This window comes from Sorex fumeus, unplaced genomic scaffold (assembly GCF_029834395.1).
Source record: "Sorex fumeus unplaced genomic scaffold, SorFum_2.1 ptg000122l, whole genome shotgun sequence".
Classification (NCBI taxonomy): domain Eukaryota; kingdom Metazoa; phylum Chordata; class Mammalia; order Eulipotyphla; family Soricidae; genus Sorex; species Sorex fumeus.
In genome coordinates, this window is record NW_026606179.1 from 60333192 (window position 1) to 60351994 (window position 18803).

At 52.8% G+C, this 18803-nt stretch overlaps 1 protein-coding gene across 3 annotated transcripts; it reads right to left on the minus strand.

Annotated features, from left to right (window-relative positions):
• Positions 1-1059: 1059 nt before the first annotated feature.
• Positions 1060-15942, minus strand: SDR42E1 (short chain dehydrogenase/reductase family 42E, member 1). 3 transcript variants are annotated; one of them, XM_056136826.1, is made up of 3 exons: positions 15872-15942; positions 3800-3893; positions 1060-3040 (listed from the first exon to the last, which is right to left on the minus strand). In XM_056136826.1, exons 2-3 carry the CDS (start codon positions 3865-3867, stop codon positions 1966-1968), a joined length of 1143 nt encoding a protein of 380 aa, XP_055992801.1. In that variant the 5' UTR covers positions 3868-3893; positions 15872-15942; the 3' UTR covers positions 1060-1965. The 3 variants fall into 3 exon arrangements, with proteins under 3 accessions (XP_055992801.1, XP_055992800.1, XP_055992799.1); XM_056136825.1 differs by lacking the exon at positions 15872-15942 and adding an exon at positions 5451-5497; XM_056136824.1 differs by lacking the exon at positions 15872-15942 and adding an exon at positions 5363-5450.
• Positions 15943-18803: the final 2861 nt, after the last annotated feature.

Genomic DNA, 18803 nt, shown 5'->3' on the forward strand with positions numbered 1-18803 from the left:
GTAATAAAAATAATAGCTTGCGTGTGTTGAGTGACACTTTATCCGTGGTGGCTAACTTGAGCCTCTAAGGCATTCTGCAAGAGAAAGTTCTGTCTGTTTAAACATCAAACATTGCCATGCGAGTCCCCGGGGTGGACGGGGGGGGGGGGGGGGGGGGGCAAGCTGGTATCATGTCCTTATGCCCTTGTGCCACAAAGGATGAAAACTAGTTTCTAGAACTCAGGCTGCAATTGCTAATTCCGCACTTTTCCCCTCAAGGACTGTCTGTGGGACCCTGACCCAGTTGTGGTGTTTTTCTCTTTGTTTCGAGGCTAGAGTGTGTCGTTCTGTCCGTCTGTGGTGAAAGCAATTGAAAGACAGTTGCGGGCCGCTGAGCCCTGGGGATACCTTCTGAGCACTGTGTCCAGAGGCAATTTCTTTTTGCGCAGATATGAAGTGAATCACTCAAGTCTCTTGTGCCCCAGACTCGGGTGCCACGGGCTTTGAGAGCCACTGTTATATAAAATATGGGGCCAGAATGTTGGGAAGCCGGGGGCTGGAGAGATAGCACAGCGGGTAGGGCGTTTGCCTTGCACGTGGCCGACCCAGGTTCGATTCCCAGCATCCCATATGGTCCCCTGAGCACCGCCAGGAGTAACCCCTGTGCATTCCCGCATGTGACCTAAAAAAAGCAAAAAAAAAAAAAAAGAATGTTGGGAAGCCATGTGTGAGCTATAGAACAGAAGGGCCTGGAAACAACTCTATTCTGAACAATCATGCTGTCTCAATAAACGTTCCTGGAAGACAAAAGAAACAAAAGGGGTGCCCTGGCTTGGCTTTTGGGAAATTCAAGGAGACATTTCCCACTTAAACTGAGCTCTTTGGAACCAGCACGATTTCTCCTGCATCCTTCTAAAGCAGGACACAAGAAATCAAGTTTTAAATTTCTTTGCTTCTCTTTTTCCTACGATCAATGCAAGGAGCTAAGAAATAAAATTAATAAAATTAAACAGGTTTAATCCAAGAATTGATTCTTTCTCTTCTTAGCATTAGTTTATTCTTTTAAAGGTGTTATTAGAGGCACTGGAGCAATAGCAGAGTGGGCAGGGCATTTACACTGCATGCAGCTGACCTGGGTTCGATCCTCGGCATCCTGTATGGTCCCCTGAGCATCTCCAGGCGTAATTCCTGAGTGCATGAGCCAGGAGTAACCCCTGAGCATGGCAAATAAAAACCAACCAAAACCAATTAAGCAAAAAGTGTTGTTCGATCCTCGATAACCTGCCGGTACCTATATTGCAGACCATAATGCCCAGAAGGAAAGAGAGAGCAAGAGAAAGAGAGAAAGAAGGAAAGTGGGGAGGGGGCAGAGCAGTGGGGGCATGGGGGAGGGAAACTGAGGACATTGGTGGTGGGAAATGTACACTGATGAAGGGGCGGGTGTTGAAACATCATATGACTGAAACCTAATTATGAACAATCATATTTATTATTGAATCTCACAGTGATTCAATAAGACAAAGAAACAAAATTAGATCAATCAGAGTCAATTTGTGTTTTTTTTTTCTTTTTGGGTCACACCCAGCGATGCTCAGGGGTTACTCCTGGTTCTGCACTCAGGAATTACTCCTGGCGGTGCTTGGGGGACCATAGGGGATGCCGGGACTCGAACCCAGGTCAGCCAACCCAGGTCGGCCTCGTGCAAGGCAAGCGCCCTACCCGCTGTGCTATCACTCCAGCCCCTCAATTTGTGATTTTAAAAATGTGTCGTTAGAGTTAAAGTAACGTGTTTACGCAGTGTGACATTCATGAACTTGGTTTCCCAAGGTAGCAACTGGAGGAGTCAAAATTGAGCACCAGATATCATTCTATCGGCATATGTATCTATGCATCGTAAAAAAATACTGCAAAAACCGTTTCTCTTGAAGGCCGTCTCAGCAAGGGCGTCAGCTCGGCCCTCGTGGCCCTCTCTCCACGGTGCCAGCCTCACAGGAGGAGGCAGGCGAGGCCCGCCACCAGCAGAAGGAGGAGAAGCAGCAGCCAGTGGCAGACACACTCCTCAGCCCCGTCCCCTGGACTCCGGCCGTGACCGCGGACTCGGAACCAGGCCACCACGTCCTGGAGGTCACGCGGCTGCGCCTCGTAGCCCAGCTCCTTCCTGGCCTTCTCCAGGCTGAAGTAATGTGTGACGCCGGTTTTGTAGACCTCCGTGCAGGTGAGGAAGGGCTGGAAGTTATAGAGCCCACCCAGGGTGGAGTGGGCCCACTCGGTGAGGACGGCCAGGCCGTAGACCAGGGCCAGAGGCAGGCGCACGGACGGGAACGGGTAGCCCAGTCCTTCCACCAGCGGCCGGAAGAACTCGAAGTTGTTGACGGGGCGGCCGTCGGAGATGAAGTAGGCCTGGCCGGCGGCGACGTGGCCCTTGCGGTCAGTCAGGGCCTCGGCGGCCAGGATGTGGGCTCGCACCAGGTTGTCCACGTGGACAAACTCAACCAGGCTCTCGGGGTCCCCGTACACGAACCTGAACAGGCCCCTCTCGAGGTAGCTCACGATTCTGGGGAGGTGTCGCTGCTCCCCGGGGCCGTAGATGCCCGCCGGGCGCAGGGCGCAGGTCCTCAGAGTCTCCCCGTTGGCTGCCAGCACCTTCCTCTCGGCCACCGACTTGGTCCGCGAGTAGTGGTCGGGGTGGAGGTGAAGAGGGAGGTAAGGGAGGGACTCGTCGCCGTTCCTGATCACCTGGCCGCCGAAGACGACATTGAAAGTGCTGGTGTAGACCAGCCTGGGCACCCCATGTCGCCGACAGGCCCGGAGGACGTTGTCAGTGCCGGCCACGTTCACGTCCTCGATCAGCTTTGGGTTCAGCTGCTCACGGCCTGACATCCCGTAGGAGGCGGCATGGAAGACACAGCTGATACCGCGGTCCCCAAAGGCTGCCTCGACGTCAGAGAGACGGCGAATGTCCCCCTGGACAAACTCGACTCCCTCCAGGAGCGGGGCAGGGGGGCTGCAGATGTCAAAGAGAATCACCGGGATGCCCATCTGCTTCAGAGCACAGCCCAGGCTGGGGTGGCAAAGGGCACGGTTAGAGCAGCACCCGCCAAGCCCAACAGAGCCAACATGCGCCAGACGCCCACTGTGGGGCTGACTCGGGGTCCCGCCCTCTGACTTTACACACCCATTGGTTCAAATCTCACTCGTGCAAATAACCCAAAGATGAGAGTTCTCACATGTACTTGGTCATAGCGGCTTGAGCCTGAAAGACAGAGGTATCTACGTATCACACTGTCCTAGTGCCCGGCGTGGATGTTCTAGAATATTCTGGCATGGTCACTTGGGAAGAATACCCAAGAACACCTTTCTGGTCCCCTAACCCCCCTCCCCAGTGGAATGGCCTTGTAAAGAATTTCTCTCGAGGTGGAATATATCCACAGATCTCAATTTCAACATCCAGGCAGAGGATATGGAATACGAGGGTGTTCAATACCTGAGCCTTCTTCCAGGGTTAACACCACACAAACAAGCAAAAGTCAACCCTGGATGGATGTCAAAGTTGATTGTTTTATTTATTTATTTATTTTTTTGCTTTTTGTGTCACACCCAGTGATGCTCAGGGGTTCCTCCTGGCTCATGCACTCAGGAATTACTCCTGGCGCTGCTTGGGGGACCCTATGGGGTGCTGGGAATCAAACCCGGGTTGGCCGCGTGCAAGGCAAACGCCCTACCCGCTGTGCTATTGCTCCAGCCCCGGATGTCGAAGTTGAAACTCCCAATTTCTAGAAACAATCACCAAAATATCAACATAGTTGGTAGATCCACTGACCGAAAACCGAAATAGCCACCTCCTCCTGTAATGAGGACCGCTTCCTTCGGGGAGTCCTGGGGGTCCATTGGGGGCAGCCAGAAAACAGCTGGGCCTGTGGGAAAGAAGCGCATAGCACAGTGATGACGCAGAGGCCAGGCCACAAGAGCAACGGATTCTACTAGGAGGAAAAGGTCAGTGGCTGGACTTCTCCCACGCCGGGACGTTACTGCTCCTTTCCCCTGTTCCTCTACTTCCTGGGCTTCGAAGTTCTTCCTCCGTCATGCAGGGACAGTAATATTTTCCCTCCACACAGGCCAATAAGAAGCTTAAGTAAGAACGTAGCTGGGAGTGTTTTGAAAACCACATTCGTTTCTCTTCTCTGGCCCTGGGGGGCGGCCAACCTAGGTCTCTGGCTTACGGCTGTGAATCTCAGAATTTTCTTCCAGACACAGCAGCCATTAGAAATGACACGGTTCCGAAGAATCTCAGAATGTCTAAAGTATTCGAATTAATCATTGGGGAAAAAAATGAGTCTTTGAATAAGGAATTCATTCAAATCTGGTAGGACAAAGCTTTTTCCCCTGCACCAGGGGAGAATCAAGGCCAGACTCCAGAGAATGCAATCAACATCTTTTGTGTAAATATTGTAGTGCTGTAACACTGTCCTCCCATTGTTCATCCATTTGCTTGAGTGGGCACCAGTAACATCTCCATTGTGAGACTTCTTATTGTTTTTGGTATATCGAATACGTCCGGGGGAGCTTGCCAGGCTTTGCCATATAGGTGGAATACTCTGGGTAGCTTGCCAGGCTCTCCGAGAGGGGTGGAGGAATCAAACCCGGGTTGGCCGTGTGCAAGGCAAACGCCCTACCCGCTATGCTATCACTCCAGCCCGTAAATATTGTACTGCCTAATAATTTAATACTGGTGTTTTATTAATCCCATATGTAAAAAGAAAACAAAAAAGAGGGTCAACACTTCCTTAATGTAGCAAATGCATGAAATCTGGTAAATTCTGTTTTTGCTCGGTAATGATAAGACGCTTGCTTCTCTCTCTCCTCTTTTATTCCAATAATCGATAATAATATTGTTTTTGTCAAGGCTTTCAGATCCCTTTCTCCCCAGAACAAGACAAAACAGCTGAAGGTGGGCCCGCCAGCTTTTTCTGCCTAAGCACGGATGGAGGGGTCAGGTTCTAAAATACGGAACAGGGGGCTGGAACGATAGCACAGCGGTAGGGCGTTTGCCTTGCACGCGGCCGACCTGGGTTCGATCCCCGGCATCCCATATGGTCCCCCAAGCACCGCCAGGAGTAATTCCTGAGTGCAGAGCCAGGAATAACCCCTGAGTATCGCTGAGTGTGACCCAAAAAGCAAAAAATAAAATAAATAAATGAATAGAATAAAATACGGAACACATAGGGTCCCACCTCACGTTCTCGTCAATTCACCTCTTCCCCCACTTTGCTCCTTTCCAAGGCCTCGTGGCCCCCCATGAAAGTTCCTTCCACGCTGGCCCTGAGCCGCACCCGACCTCCCCGGCCTCTGAGCCAACGCTTTTATCTGCCCCAGCGACACTCACTCCAGTCAGCCTCTCTCTGGCCACGCGGCTGTGTCCAGCCCAGGGTCGGCCCCTGGAGTTGCTTTGCTCCTGCCGAGCTCTTGCTCACCCTCTGACAGGACGAGAAAGGGTCGCTGTCCCTCAGGTGTCCTTGTCCGAGCCTTCGGCATACGCCGGATACGCAACAGAAGTCACACATGACCCTAGACACCAAACAATACCGGACCTGGTCAAGCCAGTAGGGGTAGACACGTCACAAGTCTGTTCAAAAGTCCCTGTTCTATCTGCCAGTGAGGTCGTGCCAGCTGAACTTCACTCTTAGAAAGTTCTAGAACAAATTTGACCCAGAGCTCAATGAGACAGAATTTCTACTCCCTGGAGTCGGCAGTGAAAGGGGGGGTTTGTGCTGGTCTGGACTCGAGGCTGCCGGCCCGTAAGGCAGTTAGAAGAGGCAGTGGTGCGGTGAGGGGGTGAGGGGAGCGGAGATGCGGGCTGCAGCCCCAAGGCCCTGGAGGCAAGACCCCACCCCCGAGGTAGGTGCAGGCTGATCGGAAGCGTGTGGAAAAGCGACGGGACCAGGGAAGGCTCAGACCCACCCGCTCGGGCACGTCCTGCTCTGCATCCCCAGCCGGCCGGGTGCTTGGCAGAAGCCTCCGTGGGCGGCTCACAGACGTTCCCTTTAGCCCTTGCAGTGATGAGCTGAGTGAGTGAGGGGGAGCCTGCGCCCTACAAGGGGCCAGGAAAGGGAGGAGAGACCCGGTCGGGGGTTCTGGGAGAGGGTGAGGTGCCCGGGTGCCCCTCTGAACCCAGGGAGACAGCAGGTGAGTGCATGGGGCGGCCTCAGGCTGTGTGCAGGTGTGTGTGCACTTGTGTGCATGTCTGTGGATGTGGCGTGTTTGTACATGCATGTGTGTGCGTGTGTGTGGTGTACGCGTGCGTGTGTGCATGCATGTGTGCATATGTGTGCATGTCTGGCTGTGGTGTGTTTGTACACACATGTGTGTGCATGTGTGTGATGTGCGTGAATGTGTGTGCCTGTTCAGCGTGTACCTGCATGTGTACGTATGTGTGCATTTCTGTGCGTGTGTGTGCGTGTGCGTGATGTGCGTGTGTGTGCTTTTACGTGTGTGTGATGTGCACAAGTGTATGTGTGTGCATGTAATGATGTGCGTGTGCTTTTGCACGTGTGTGACGTGCACACAAGTGTGTGCTTGTGTGTGCGTGTGTGTGCATGTATGTGCATGTGTGTATGTGTGTGCATGTAATGATGTGCGTGTGTGTGCTTTTGCGTGTGTGTGGTGTGCACAAGTGTGTGTGCATGTGTGTGCGTGTGCATGATGTGTGTGTCTGCATGTGCCTAGCGTGGGGAGTCCAGGAAGGTGGAATCTGCATGTCCTTGGCACATGGGGTTGTGTTGGTTCTGTCCTGTGAGGGAGGGGGGGCAGAGGCCAAAGTTCAACATCCTCCTGAGTCTCCAGCACAAGCTGCCCCTGGGGAGAGAGAAAATGGTGGAGGCCCCAGAGAGCTCAAGGAAGCAAGACTCTGTCCGAAACGCCTGCCTGTGTTGAATTATTCTGCTCACAAAATAGCACATTCCACTCGCCAGCTGCAAGGAACCATCACATCACGCAATTTGCTGCGACCTGGTTTGAATTGGAAGATAATCGTGTTGAGCGGAGTGAGCCAGAAGGAGAGAGACACACGGCGTGATCTCACTTGCCCGTGGTACAGGGGACTGGCTACGGAAACAGGATGTCGTCAGCATGCAGGGAGAAGGACCGAGAAGGAAGGAAATCCGGGCGGGGGGGGGGGGGGGAGGAAGCGAGAAAGGGAAGTAACGGGGGAACAGGGGTTGGGGCTCAGTTATGCGGGGTTGTGAGAGAGCGGCACAGCCATGCACCCACACACAGACTCAACTGCAATGAAAACATGAGCGCCAAGCTGCGACCACCCAACTCTGCAACGTGCCTGCAAGGTGGATGGTTGGGGGGGAGGGGAGGGGAGAGGGGGGTGGGCAGGGGGCTGGAATATGGGTCAATGGTGGAGGGAAATTGACACTGGTGGTGGGATGGGTGTTGAAGTATTATACGCCTAAAACTCAACCACTAATAACTTTGTACATCATGATCACGATCACGACCATCCTGTTGTCTGTCGATTGCCTCGAGCAGGCCCCAGTAACGTCTCCTTCGTGCTAGCCCTGAGATTTTTTAAATAAGTGCCATATTCAAGGCTCTATCAGGGTTAGAAGAATGAGACCCATCATTGTTACTGGTATTTGGCATATTGGGTACGCCACGGGGAGTTTGCCAGACTCTGCCCTGTGGGCAGGCTACATTCGATAGCCTGCAAGTTTGTCCAAAGCAAGAACGAGATAATAAGATGTCGCGCAGCCGTAAATGTGGCCGTGTGCTTCCGGGAGCTGGGTTTTATAGTCTCTGTACATCATGGTGTTTTAAAAAAAATTTTTTTTGACTTTACCCCTGGAGTGTGCGACTGGCCTCTAAGCCCTATGGACCGAACATGATTGCCACCCAATGCCTCTTCTGCAAACCACAGCACCCAAAAGGAGAGAACAAAAGGGAGTCCCCTGCCACAGAGGCAGGGTGGGATGGGGGATGGGGGTGGGAGGGATACTGGGATTGGTGGGGGTGGAGAATGGGCACCAGTGGTGCGATGTGTACTCGATCATTGTATAACTGAAACCCAAGCACAACTTGTAAGTCTACAACTGTACCTCATGGTGTTTCACAAAAAAAAAAAATTTCAAAATTTCAAAATCGTACAGCCACTACTGCAGCCACGCGACATCATATGTTATTCATAACCAGAAATAGAAAACAAATTATCTACTGTTGCCATTTCGGCAGATCTGAGTGTTGGGGTAAAATCTCAAATAATAATGGTGGGTCTGGTGTCAAAATAGTGAATGTGATCAAAGTAGAGAGAGAGAGTAATGTGGAGATCATCTGCCCCACAGGTAGTGGGATGGTGTGGGATGGGGGTACACTGGGGTTTTTGGTGGTGGAGAATGGGCACTGGTGAAGGGATGGGTGTTTCATTGTATGACCGAGACTTAAACCCGAAAGCTTTGTAACTGCCCTCACGGTGATTCAATAAATAAAATGATAAAAAATGAAAAAAAAATTAAAAAAAAAATACAACCAGCCACGGGTCTCCTCGTCAGTCCGAGCTCAGGGACTCAGTCACGGTGCCCAGACGCACACGCACCAATGATGAGTGCTTCTGAGTGTCTACCAGGCCTGTTCGGGCTACTTCTCAGTACCTTCCAGCCAATTCCAGAATTACTGTCTGACTGATCTGCTTAGGGCAGTCCGACCAGAAAGATGGTAGGAGAAAGGAAATTCTAAAAATTCAGCAAAGCAAGCAGACATAAAAGGCCCATCCAGCAGAGGAGTCGAATCTTCAGGGCTGTCCAGCCAGCCAGAGAGCCTCTGGGGTCACCTGCTCCCAGCCCACCTTCCCCCTCAGCAAGCACAAGAAAAGTTGTTGCAGAAAAGCACAGAAAATTCCCATGAATGCTCAGCTAGAGGGAGAAAAAACCCAGACATAGTTTTTTGTTTTTCATCAAACAGCTGCCTGATCTTTATATATTTCAGGGCTTGTGTTTTATTAATTAGTTTCCATCTGATTCTTCTTAGGGCAACAGCATCGGGAAAAACCACAGTCGCTTTGAGGCGCTTCCAAAAGGCGGCTTTGTTCCCTAATTGCTTTCCTCCGGGACACATGTGGCCGGAGCAGCCAGGGGATCCAGGTTAGAGTCCAGGATAAGAAAAGGAATCTTAATTGACTCCAGGAAAAATCAAATCTAAAATCTGCCTGACCTCTTGATGATACTGAAATAAACGGAGGGTAATAAAATGGGCTTCTCACAGGGAAGTTAGAAGGAGAAACTCATAAAAGCGACTCGGAGCGCTTCAGATGAGCAGAGACCTAATTAAATGCTTCGGATCAAGACCAAGAACCTTAGATCATACGCAGTGTCTTCATCCTGAGTTGAGGAGTACAAATCTACTACCCGCTGGCATTATGCAACATGCAAGCCCCGGGACCCTGAGACACAGCTGAAGAACTGCGTTCATAAAAATAAAAATATGGGGGCTGGAGCGATAGCACAGTGGGTAGGGCATTTGCCTTGCACGCGGCCAACCCAGTTTCGATTCCCAGCATCCCATAGGGTCTCCTGAGCACCTCCAGGAGTAATTCCTGAGTGCAGAGCCAGGAGTAACCCCTGAGCATCGCTTTGGGTGTGACCCAAAAAAGCAAAAAAATAAATAAATAAATAAAATAAAAATATGCCGGGGCCTCAGGAGTGAGCCCTGGATGCAGAACCAGGAGTAGGCCCTGGGCACCGCCAGTGTGGCCCCTCGAACGACCAAACGAACAAATCATTTAAAATGTGCTCTATCCCTTGTTTGTTCGTTGCAGCACTCTTTACAATAGCCAGAATCTGGAAAAAACGTGAGTGCCCGAGAACAGATGACTGGTTAAAGAAACTTTGGTACATCTACACAATGGAGTACTATGTAGCTGTTAGAAAAGATGAAGTCATGAAATTTACATACAAGTGGTACTACATGGAAAGTATCATGCTAAGCGAAATGAGTCAGAAAGAGAGGGATAGACATAGAAAGATTGCATTCATCTGGGGGATATAAAGTAACAAAATAGGAGATTAATACCCAAGAATAGCTGAGATCAACACCAGGAGGATTACTCCATAGCTTAGAGGCCAGCCGGGCATTCTAGGGGAAAGGGCATTTCAGAGAGAGAAGGGAGCACCAAATAAAGGGTGTTGGGAGGATCCTCCCAGGATGGGAGAAGCATGCTGAAAGTAGACTATAGACCAAACATGATTGCCACTCAATGCCTCTTTTGCTAACCACAGCACCCAAAAGGAGAGAGAGAACAAAAGGGAATGCCCTGCCACAGAGGCAGGGTGGGACAGGGGGTATGGGGGATGGGAGGGATGCTGGGACCCGTGGTGGTGGGAAATGGGCACTGGTGGAGGGATGGGTATTTGACCATTGTATAATTGAAACCCAAGCACAAAAACGTGTAAGTCTAAAAAACAATGTGCTCTATCTGCATTCAGGGTGATAAAAATATTTCCAGGTAGTTTATTTCAATGATGGTGTGTTTAAATTTCTGCCCAGGTACTCAATGAACATAAGAACGAACTGCAAACTGCAAGGGAGTGAGCTATAGTCCAGCGGGAAGGGCGCTTACCGGCATGAGGCAGACCCTGCTCAGTCCTCCCATCCCGCATGATCCCACAAACCTGCTAGGAGTGATCCTGGAGTGCAGAGTAAGCCCAGGGAATTTTGCCCAAAACAAAATCGAACCAACGAACTGTGCCCTTCCTCTCTGAGATCGGAGAGCGACACTGGAAAGAGCATTTATGAACCGCGGCGATTCCAGAGAGAGCTTCATAGAAAGCAGCGTCAGGAGTACAGAACCTAGGGAGTCTACGGAGAGGGACCCCGATGCTCACCCTGATGGGATGGAGGTGGAGCTCCCAAGGCCAGCCACACATGGGGAGGAGGGACACAGAGTGAGCGGGTGGAAGAGGGAGGAGGCAGGGTCTGCACATAGCCACGGCAGCAGGGCCCCCCCGAGATGTGGGTGTACCCCGTTTCCTTACCCCGACACCCCTGAAACTCCTTTCACCCAGATACGTGTGTCTTCACGACACATATGACAAGCAGAATTAAGTCACTTGGTGACCTTCCATCTGCTCACCAGACCCGCCCACGCCCACAGCCCCTTCCCCAGGGAGAGGCTTGAGATCCGGTCCGTCTCGGGGATGGCCCAGTCCCTCCCAGTCCGTCCGAGACAGTGAGTGCTTCCACTCTGCCTGCAAGCATTCACCCCGGGCCAGGCCCATTCTGGCACGTTCCAAACAACTGAGACCAGAACGACTTCAGAACAGCTGCAGAGACTTCCAGGGACCCATCACCAGTAGCCACAGGTAGACAATGGCAGAGCCAGACTCATGCTCAGTGGGCCCCGGGCGTCCACTCCCTGGTGCCTGAGTCCACTTCCAGGCCTGGTGGGCCGCAGGGGCGTCTCATGGGCCCACAGCTTCTCCTCCACCTGCAGCTAAGCTGCAGCGCTGCTCAAACGCCCCTGCCCACCCAGCCCAGCTGTGTCTGATTCACAGGAGCATGTCAGGGTCCTGCTGTTCCTGCCTTCCAATTCCAGCCCTTCAGCTGCCTCCTCGGGGGCTCCTGGGACCCCCGCGAGGCGACCTGGCATCCGCGGGCCCCCCCGCCTGTTTCCTGGGTTATCTGTGCCCCCACAGCTCATCTCCTCTCTCCGCTGCTCGGTGAGAGTAATCGTGTGCAAATTTAAATATCGATATTCTGGGCTGGAGCGATAGCACAGCGGGTAGGGTGTGTGCCTTGCATGTGGCCGACCCGGCCAACCCGAGTTCGATTTCTCCGCCCCTCTCGGAGAGTCTAGCAAGCTACTGAGGGTATCTCGCCTTCACGGCAAAGCCTGGCAAGCTCCCCGTGACTTATTTGATATGCCAAACACAGCAACAATTGTCACAATGGAGACGTTACTGGGCCCGCTCGAGCAAATCGATGAACAACGGGAGGATAGTGACAGTGAAAAAGTCTTGTACCACTGAGGGCTCTTAAAATCAAAGCACGTGTGTTTTGAAGGAAAATAAAAACTCCACAAGTGCTTCCTTAACTTCTGTAGCACGGTGAGACTTGTTACTGTGTTTGACATATTGAAGACATCACAGGGAGCTTGCCAGGCTTTGCCGTGCGGGCGAGATACTCTCGGTAGCTCGCCGGGCTCTCTGAGAGGGGCAGAGGAATCGAACCCAGGTCGCCTCGCGTGCAAGGCAAATGCCCTACCCGCTGTGCTATCGCTTCCGTAGCTTCTACAGCGATGAAATGAGTTGATTCTGTAAGCTACGAACAAGAACACGAAGGCAGATCCATCAGAGAAAGAAAATACCCTTCGTGTGTGTTTATATGTTAATGCTTTTCAACTTTTCCCTCCGATAACATATCCAGACTGTGGGTGCAATTTTTCAGGCAGATCAATTTGCAGCTGTAATTTCCCACAGGTACATAGTGCTTTACCAAGCCCGTCCACACCTATTAGCTCACCACAGTTAGAGTATTCGTTCAGGTTCTTGGGGTTCCAAGTACTAACTCTAGTCAGTTTAAGTGGGGGGAAAAATAGAATCTTTAGAATCTCAGAAACAGTGGAAGAATGAGGGCTGGAGCTATAGCACAGCGGAGTGGGCGTTTGCCATGCAGGCGGCCGACCTGGGTTCCATTCCCAGCATCCCACATGGCGCCCCTGAGTACCGCCAGGAGTAATTCTGAGTGCATGAGCCAGGAGTAACCCCTGTGCATCGTGGGCTGTGACCCCCCCCCAAAAAAAAAGAGTGGAGCAAGGTATGTAGTTATGGGTATTGGTGCCAGCTTCTTTGATGGGTAACTGCAGAATCTCTCCGGTTTCATGTAAGAAAATCTCCTTTGCTGCTCTCTGCAGAGCTCATTGTGCAGGGAAGGGGAGGGAGGACAGGGCTCAGTCAGAGGGACCCAGACTTCTGGCCACTGCCTTCAACACTGTCTCCAATCTCCCCGATTAAAGGCAGCAGCGCGCGTGGGGCTGGAGCAATAGCACAGCGGGGAGGGCGTTTGCCTTGCATGCGGCCAACCTGGGTTTGATTCCCAGCATCCCATAGGGTCCCCTGAGCACTGCCAGGGGTGATTCCTGAGCGCAGAGCCAGGAGTAACCACTGTGCATTGCCGGGTGTGACCCAAAAAGCAAAAAATAAAAATAAATTTAAAAAATAATAAAGGCAGCAGCGCTCAGCTCTCCCTAAACGGTCTCGGGAAGCAAGGCCTCTGGAAGCACTGCTCCCTTCCCAGTGCTCAGCAACTCTGGAAGGAGCTTGTGTAGAGTAAGAGGAGCTAGAACCTCTAGAAGAGAGAGAGAGAGAGAGAGAGAGAGAGAGAGAGAGAGAGAGAGAGAGAGAGAGAAGGTAGAGTGTAGACAGGAATGGATAAATACAGAAAGGACAGAGGTCAGTATAGTTGCAGGCAGAGTGCAAGCAGAGGGGAGGGTGGGCTGCGGACAGCTCCCCACAGCACTCGGGGGACAGCGTGCTCCCGCGCCCCCCGGGGGACTCTCAGCCCTGCAGCATTGGTCTTGTACACGCTGGATGAACGAGTAAGTGGAGAAACGACACGTTTCCACAGTCTCCATCCCAAACTCCGGATTTGCCAGGCGAGAACGTCCTCCGTCCTGCCGGAGCAAACCCCTCTCTGACCAGCTCTAGAGACGGGAGAAGTTCAGTGAGCTTGAAGAGACCCTCAGACACTGCTAGTCCAGAGTGCCACGCCCGCATCGCCCGGAGCTTGTGAAAAGAGGCTGAGTGCCCGACTGCCTGCTCCAAACCCAGCAAGAAGATGCATTTGTGCAAACCCCCCAGAAGTTCCGTGCACAGTGAGGGCTGGGAGATCCCCCCTCACGCTGCTCAGCACATCAGCTCTGGGACGGCGAGAGAGTCCGTGGAATGTCCCCCCACCCCTGGAAGGCAAGTGAGGCAAAGTGGCTTGTGACAGGTGACAGCACTAGCCGGTGACAGAGACGGGTCCAAAGTAGGCAAAGTCAGTCTCTGACCCCACACCTCCCCCACCCACTCCCAGTGATTCCCCTAGGCTGGTCTCCCTGGCCTCATCCCAAGCTCCTCCATGGCGGAGGAAACGGAAGGACAGGAATAGACAGATCACGCGGAGCGAGTTGCTTTGCGATGGTGGTTAATGGTTTCAAGAATTGATTTGTTGGGGCTGGAGCAATAGCACAGCGGGGAGGGCATTGCCTTGCACGCGGCCAACCCGGGTTCGATTCCCAGCATCCCATATGGTCCCCTGAGCACCGCCAGGAGTAACTCCTGAGTGCATGAGCCAGGAGTAGCCCCTGTGCATTGCTGGGTGTGACCAAAAACCAAAAACAAAACAAAAAAAAAAAAAGAATTCATTTGTTTCTGGAAAGGAAAAAAGCATTTATAGCTGACTACCATGCATTGGAGAAAACGTTCCCCACCCCATCATTACATATCTGAGGCTCTTCAGATAACATAATGAATGTTTATCTTTCACTTATTTAGCAATTAAGCATTTGAACTTTTTTCTTTTTGCTTTTTTGGGTCACACCCGGCGATGCACAGGGGTTCCTCCTAGCTCTGCACTCAGGAGTTACTCCTGGCGGTGCTCAGAGGATCCTATGGGATGCTGGGAACTGAACCCAGGTCTGCCGCGTGCAAGGCAAACGGCCTACCCGCTGTGCTATCTCTCCAGCCCTGAACTTTTTTTTTTTACAAGTACTGATCCAGAATTATCCAGCATCCTATTTGGGTCCGTGTTGTTTTATTTTTTCCCTTTAAAAATATACCCCCAAAAATAAAAATAAAAATATATCAAAAGTTCTCCTTATTATTACCCCTGCCTCTATCAGTAGTTAAATTAAGTGTTTAAACAGTGCTAATTGAAATATGTGATTTGGAGTATCCCGCCCAAGGCTTTCTGTTGGAGAGAAAGCATCTGGGGCTCCCTGGAAGGCCGCGAAGGGTCCCCTGGGGAGACCCTGGTTCCAGCCTCTCCCTCTGAGTCTCATTCTTCACATAAACACACCCATGGCTTCTAAAGCTTCTTTTTTTGGGGGGGGTCACACCTGGCAATGCACAGGGGTTCCTCCTGGCTCTGCACTCAGGAATTACTGCCGGTGGTGCTCAGGGGACCCTATGGGATGCTGGGGATCGAACCTGGGTCGGCCGCGTGCAAGGCAAACGCCCTCCCCACTGTGCTATTGCTCCAGCCCCCCGCTTCTGGAGCTTCTGCAGAGACTCCCAAGTCAGAAGCCTTGCTCAGAGCTTTGTGTGATCCTCCCCTTCCTCCTCCCCCCATCCCTCCCATCCCTCCATCCCCCCATCCCTCCCATCCCCCCATTCCCCCATCATTTCACTAGGAAGCCCCAATTCCGGCTGTTTTGTCGTCAGCTAGGAGGTGTCAGGACCCACAATCCTGAACTAGTGCTGGCGGCAAAGTGATGTTATCTCATCTTCCAACTCCTTAGGAAACACGGCAGAAGACAGGAAGCAAGGTTTGGCGTCTGTCTGCACCGAGGGGTCTAGACAGGCTGGGCGAGATAAGGCCTGTGAGCCCCTACGCCCCACCCCACCCCGGAGGCTCCTGTTTCAGCCACACCTGTCCACGCACCTGGGAAGGCCACACCTACAGGACTTCTTATGTGCCCGTAGCAGAAACAGGCCTCACAGGCCGGAGTGTTAGTGCCAGGGACTGGGGGGTGGGGGGGGGGGGGAGTTGCCTTGCACGTGGCTGACCTGGGTTAGATCCCCGACCCCCGACATCTCATAGGGTTCCCACCCCACCCCCAGCATAGCCAGGAGCGAACCCTGAGCATTGCTGGGTGTGGCCCAAAAACAAAGGGGGAAAAAAATGAAACAAGCCTCACGTCCGTCAACAGTTGAAGGGTGGAGAAATGAACTGGGCTCTGTCCACTGAAGCGTGTGCCCTTGGAGCCGACTCTGCCGAGTCGGGGAACCGGAAAGCAAGAAACCTTGTACTTCCGGTCGCTCTGTTGTTTGTGTGGATTTGGGGCAGTGCTCAGGAGTGCCCTCTGGTGTGCCAGTCAGATTAAACTGGAGTCAGCCTCATGCCAGGCCAACACCTTAGCCTCTGTCCAATGTCTCCGGTCCCCTATATTTCGTGTGTGTGTGTGTGTGTGTGTGTGTGTGTGTGTTTTGTTTTTTTTGGGTCACACCCAGCGATGCTCAGGGGTTACTCCTGGCTCTGCACTCAGGAATTACTCCTGGCGGTGCTTGGGGGACCATATGGGATGCCGGGGATCGAACCTGGGTCGGGCTCTTGCAAGGCAAACGCCCTCCCTGCTGTGCTATCACTCGGGCCCCCACTCCTTTTATCAGATGGTTTCAGAAGCCCGTCACAAGAGAGCTCCGATGCCTGTGGTCCTTGACCCAAAGGGGCCAAGTCCATAGAGACAGGAAGGGCCTTGGAGGTGACCAGCGCCTGGAGCATTCGGGGCCTGGTTGGGAGCAAGTGACAGTGTATCCACACAGAACAACTCAGGGGATTATGAAATGAGATGCATTTCCCATTTTGCAAACTAGGACCCCTCGGTATGGGGGAGGTGAACAATCTCTGAAGAGCACCTCAGCGGAGCACTTGATCACTTGAATTCCCGTTAACAGGCGATTTGCTAGAGTGGGCGCCAGTAATGTCTCCATTTGTCCCTGTCTCATGCTAGTGTGGCCCAATGGCGTCTGTTCATTCCAAGAACACGAAGAGCCTCAAACCGATCGGTCAGGGTCTTGATGAAGAAGTCTGACCATCTGGTAGGTGGGCGGCCACGCGGTCTTTTGACATCCCGTGGAATCCAGTCGGTAACGGCTCTACTCCAGCGGTCGTCTCCAAATCTCATTACGTGTCCAGCCCATCTGATGACCTCAGTGAAGCACTTCCAAGGAACATCGCAGTGGGGCAGTGGGTGACACCCAACAGCCTCCCCCTCTCCCACCCAGGAGTGTGGCCTGGGTGGCTGTCTCTGTACACTAGGGGCTGAAGCGGAGACGAAGCGGAGAACCCATCACCTTAGCAAAGCAAGCCCAGATCCCAGCCCCCAACTCAGTCTGCAGACGTGGCCTTGGGACTCTCCACACTCTTCCTCAGGGCAAGGAGGAGAGAAGGACCAAGCCAGGAGGGAAGATGCAGCTGGAATAACAGGCGGTTTCCAATTAGCTGTGCTGAAAATTGAGAGTCGACCTGTATTTATTTTCCAGATCAAATTACTTCGTTTCTCTTCTCCCGGCGGCGAGGGCCATTCTCTGCCAGGGTCATGTTAGTCGCTGTAGTGATGCCTCAGGATTTAGCGGGTGTTTCCCGAGCCCCCCGCCCCCTCCCTCAGAGGCTGTGTCCTCCTCTGCCGGTGACAAAGAGATGTCTTTGCTCATCCACCCGTCCTTGTTGGGAGCGCTCTGGCCGGGCTTCTGGGAGCTGCAGCCCGTGAGGGAGGGCCCCTTCCGGGTGCCGCCCACCTTGTTCGGGGGCAGATGTGGCATTGGGGACACGGTTGTCCACACAAAAGAGAAGCCGCCATTTGTTCCGACTTTGCTTCCGCCTTTCCTTTTCCTCTCCCAGGGATTTCTCTGTCTCTGATAGCACAGCGGGCTGGAGTGATAGCACAGCGGTAGGGCGTTTGCCTTGCACGCAGCCAGCCCGACTGAGCCGGGTTCAATTCCTTCGCCCCTCTCGGGGAGCCTGGCAAGCTGCCAAGCACAGTAACAAAAGGTCTCACAATGGAGATGTTACTGGGCCCGCTTGAGCAAATCGATGAATAATGGGAGGACAGTGATAGTGGACAGTGTGACAACGGGATCAGTGGCTCCTCCCCTGAGGAGCCCCTTCCCCTAAGGCTTGCACCCCTGTCCATGCTCTTAGTGAGTCTTCCTCCTCCCCTCCCCCCTTCCTGCGGCTCCTTCCCTCCCTCCGTCCTCCCCTCCACTCCCCTCCCTCCTCCAACCGGCTCCCTCGCTCCTCCTCTTTCTTCTTCTAGACTCCTTCTCTTCTTTCATCCGAGGAAGCCAGGATCCCGCTTCACCCCCTTCTCTCCTGTGTCTCCGTCTGTTGCTTCCATTGTAAGTGAGTGGCTGATGCTGAAGGGGCACCAGGTTCAAGCTGAGAGTCCATTCGTCCTCTCTAAGTGCCCAGAAGTCAGAAATCCGCCCTTCTTCAGACATCCTGGCTGTGCCATTTTTTTTTTTGCTTTTTGGGTCACACCTGGCGATGCACAGGGGTTACTCCTGGCTCTGCACTTAGGAGTTACTCCTGGCGGTGCTCAGGGGACCATATGGGATGCTGGGAATCGAACCCGGGTCAGCCGCGTGCAAGGCAAACACCCTACCCGCTGTTTTGGGTCACTCCCAGCGATGCACAGGGGTCACTCCTGGTTCATGCACTCAGGAATTACTCCTGGTGGTGCTCGGGGACTATATGGGATACCGGGAATCGAACCCGGGTGGGCCACATGCAAGGCAAACGCCCTACCCTCTGAGCTATCGCTCCAGCCCCTGGCCACGCCATTCGGACACCTGCCTTCTTACCTTCCGTTCTCAGTAGTTTGATTTTGCCTGGAAAAATCTCTTGGGCTCCTTTTGCCTTCCAGGCCTTCTGCTTCCCTCTGCTGAGGGCCTCCTACCCAGCTCACTCCCGAAGGTCAGCAAGCTAACTGTCTGCACGCTTCCATCCTCTCTCATTAGTTCATTAATAGCACTGTAGCACTGTCCTCCCGTTGTTCATCGATTTGCTCGAGCGGGCCCAGTAACGTCTCCATTGTGAGACTTATTGTTACTGTGTTTGGCATATCAAAT

What these genes read in the sequence shown, in the direction of transcription:
- SDR42E1 (XM_056136826.1), bottom strand. Translation starts at nt 3,867, where the DNA reads ATGGACCCCCAGGACTCCCCGAAGGAAGCGGTCCTCATTACAGGAGGA. An exon ending in GGTGGCTATTTCGGTTTTCG is followed by an intron (nt 3,041 to 3,799) that starts GTCAGTGGATCT and finishes TTGCCACCCCAG; the next exon opens with CCTGGGCTGTGCTCTGAAGC.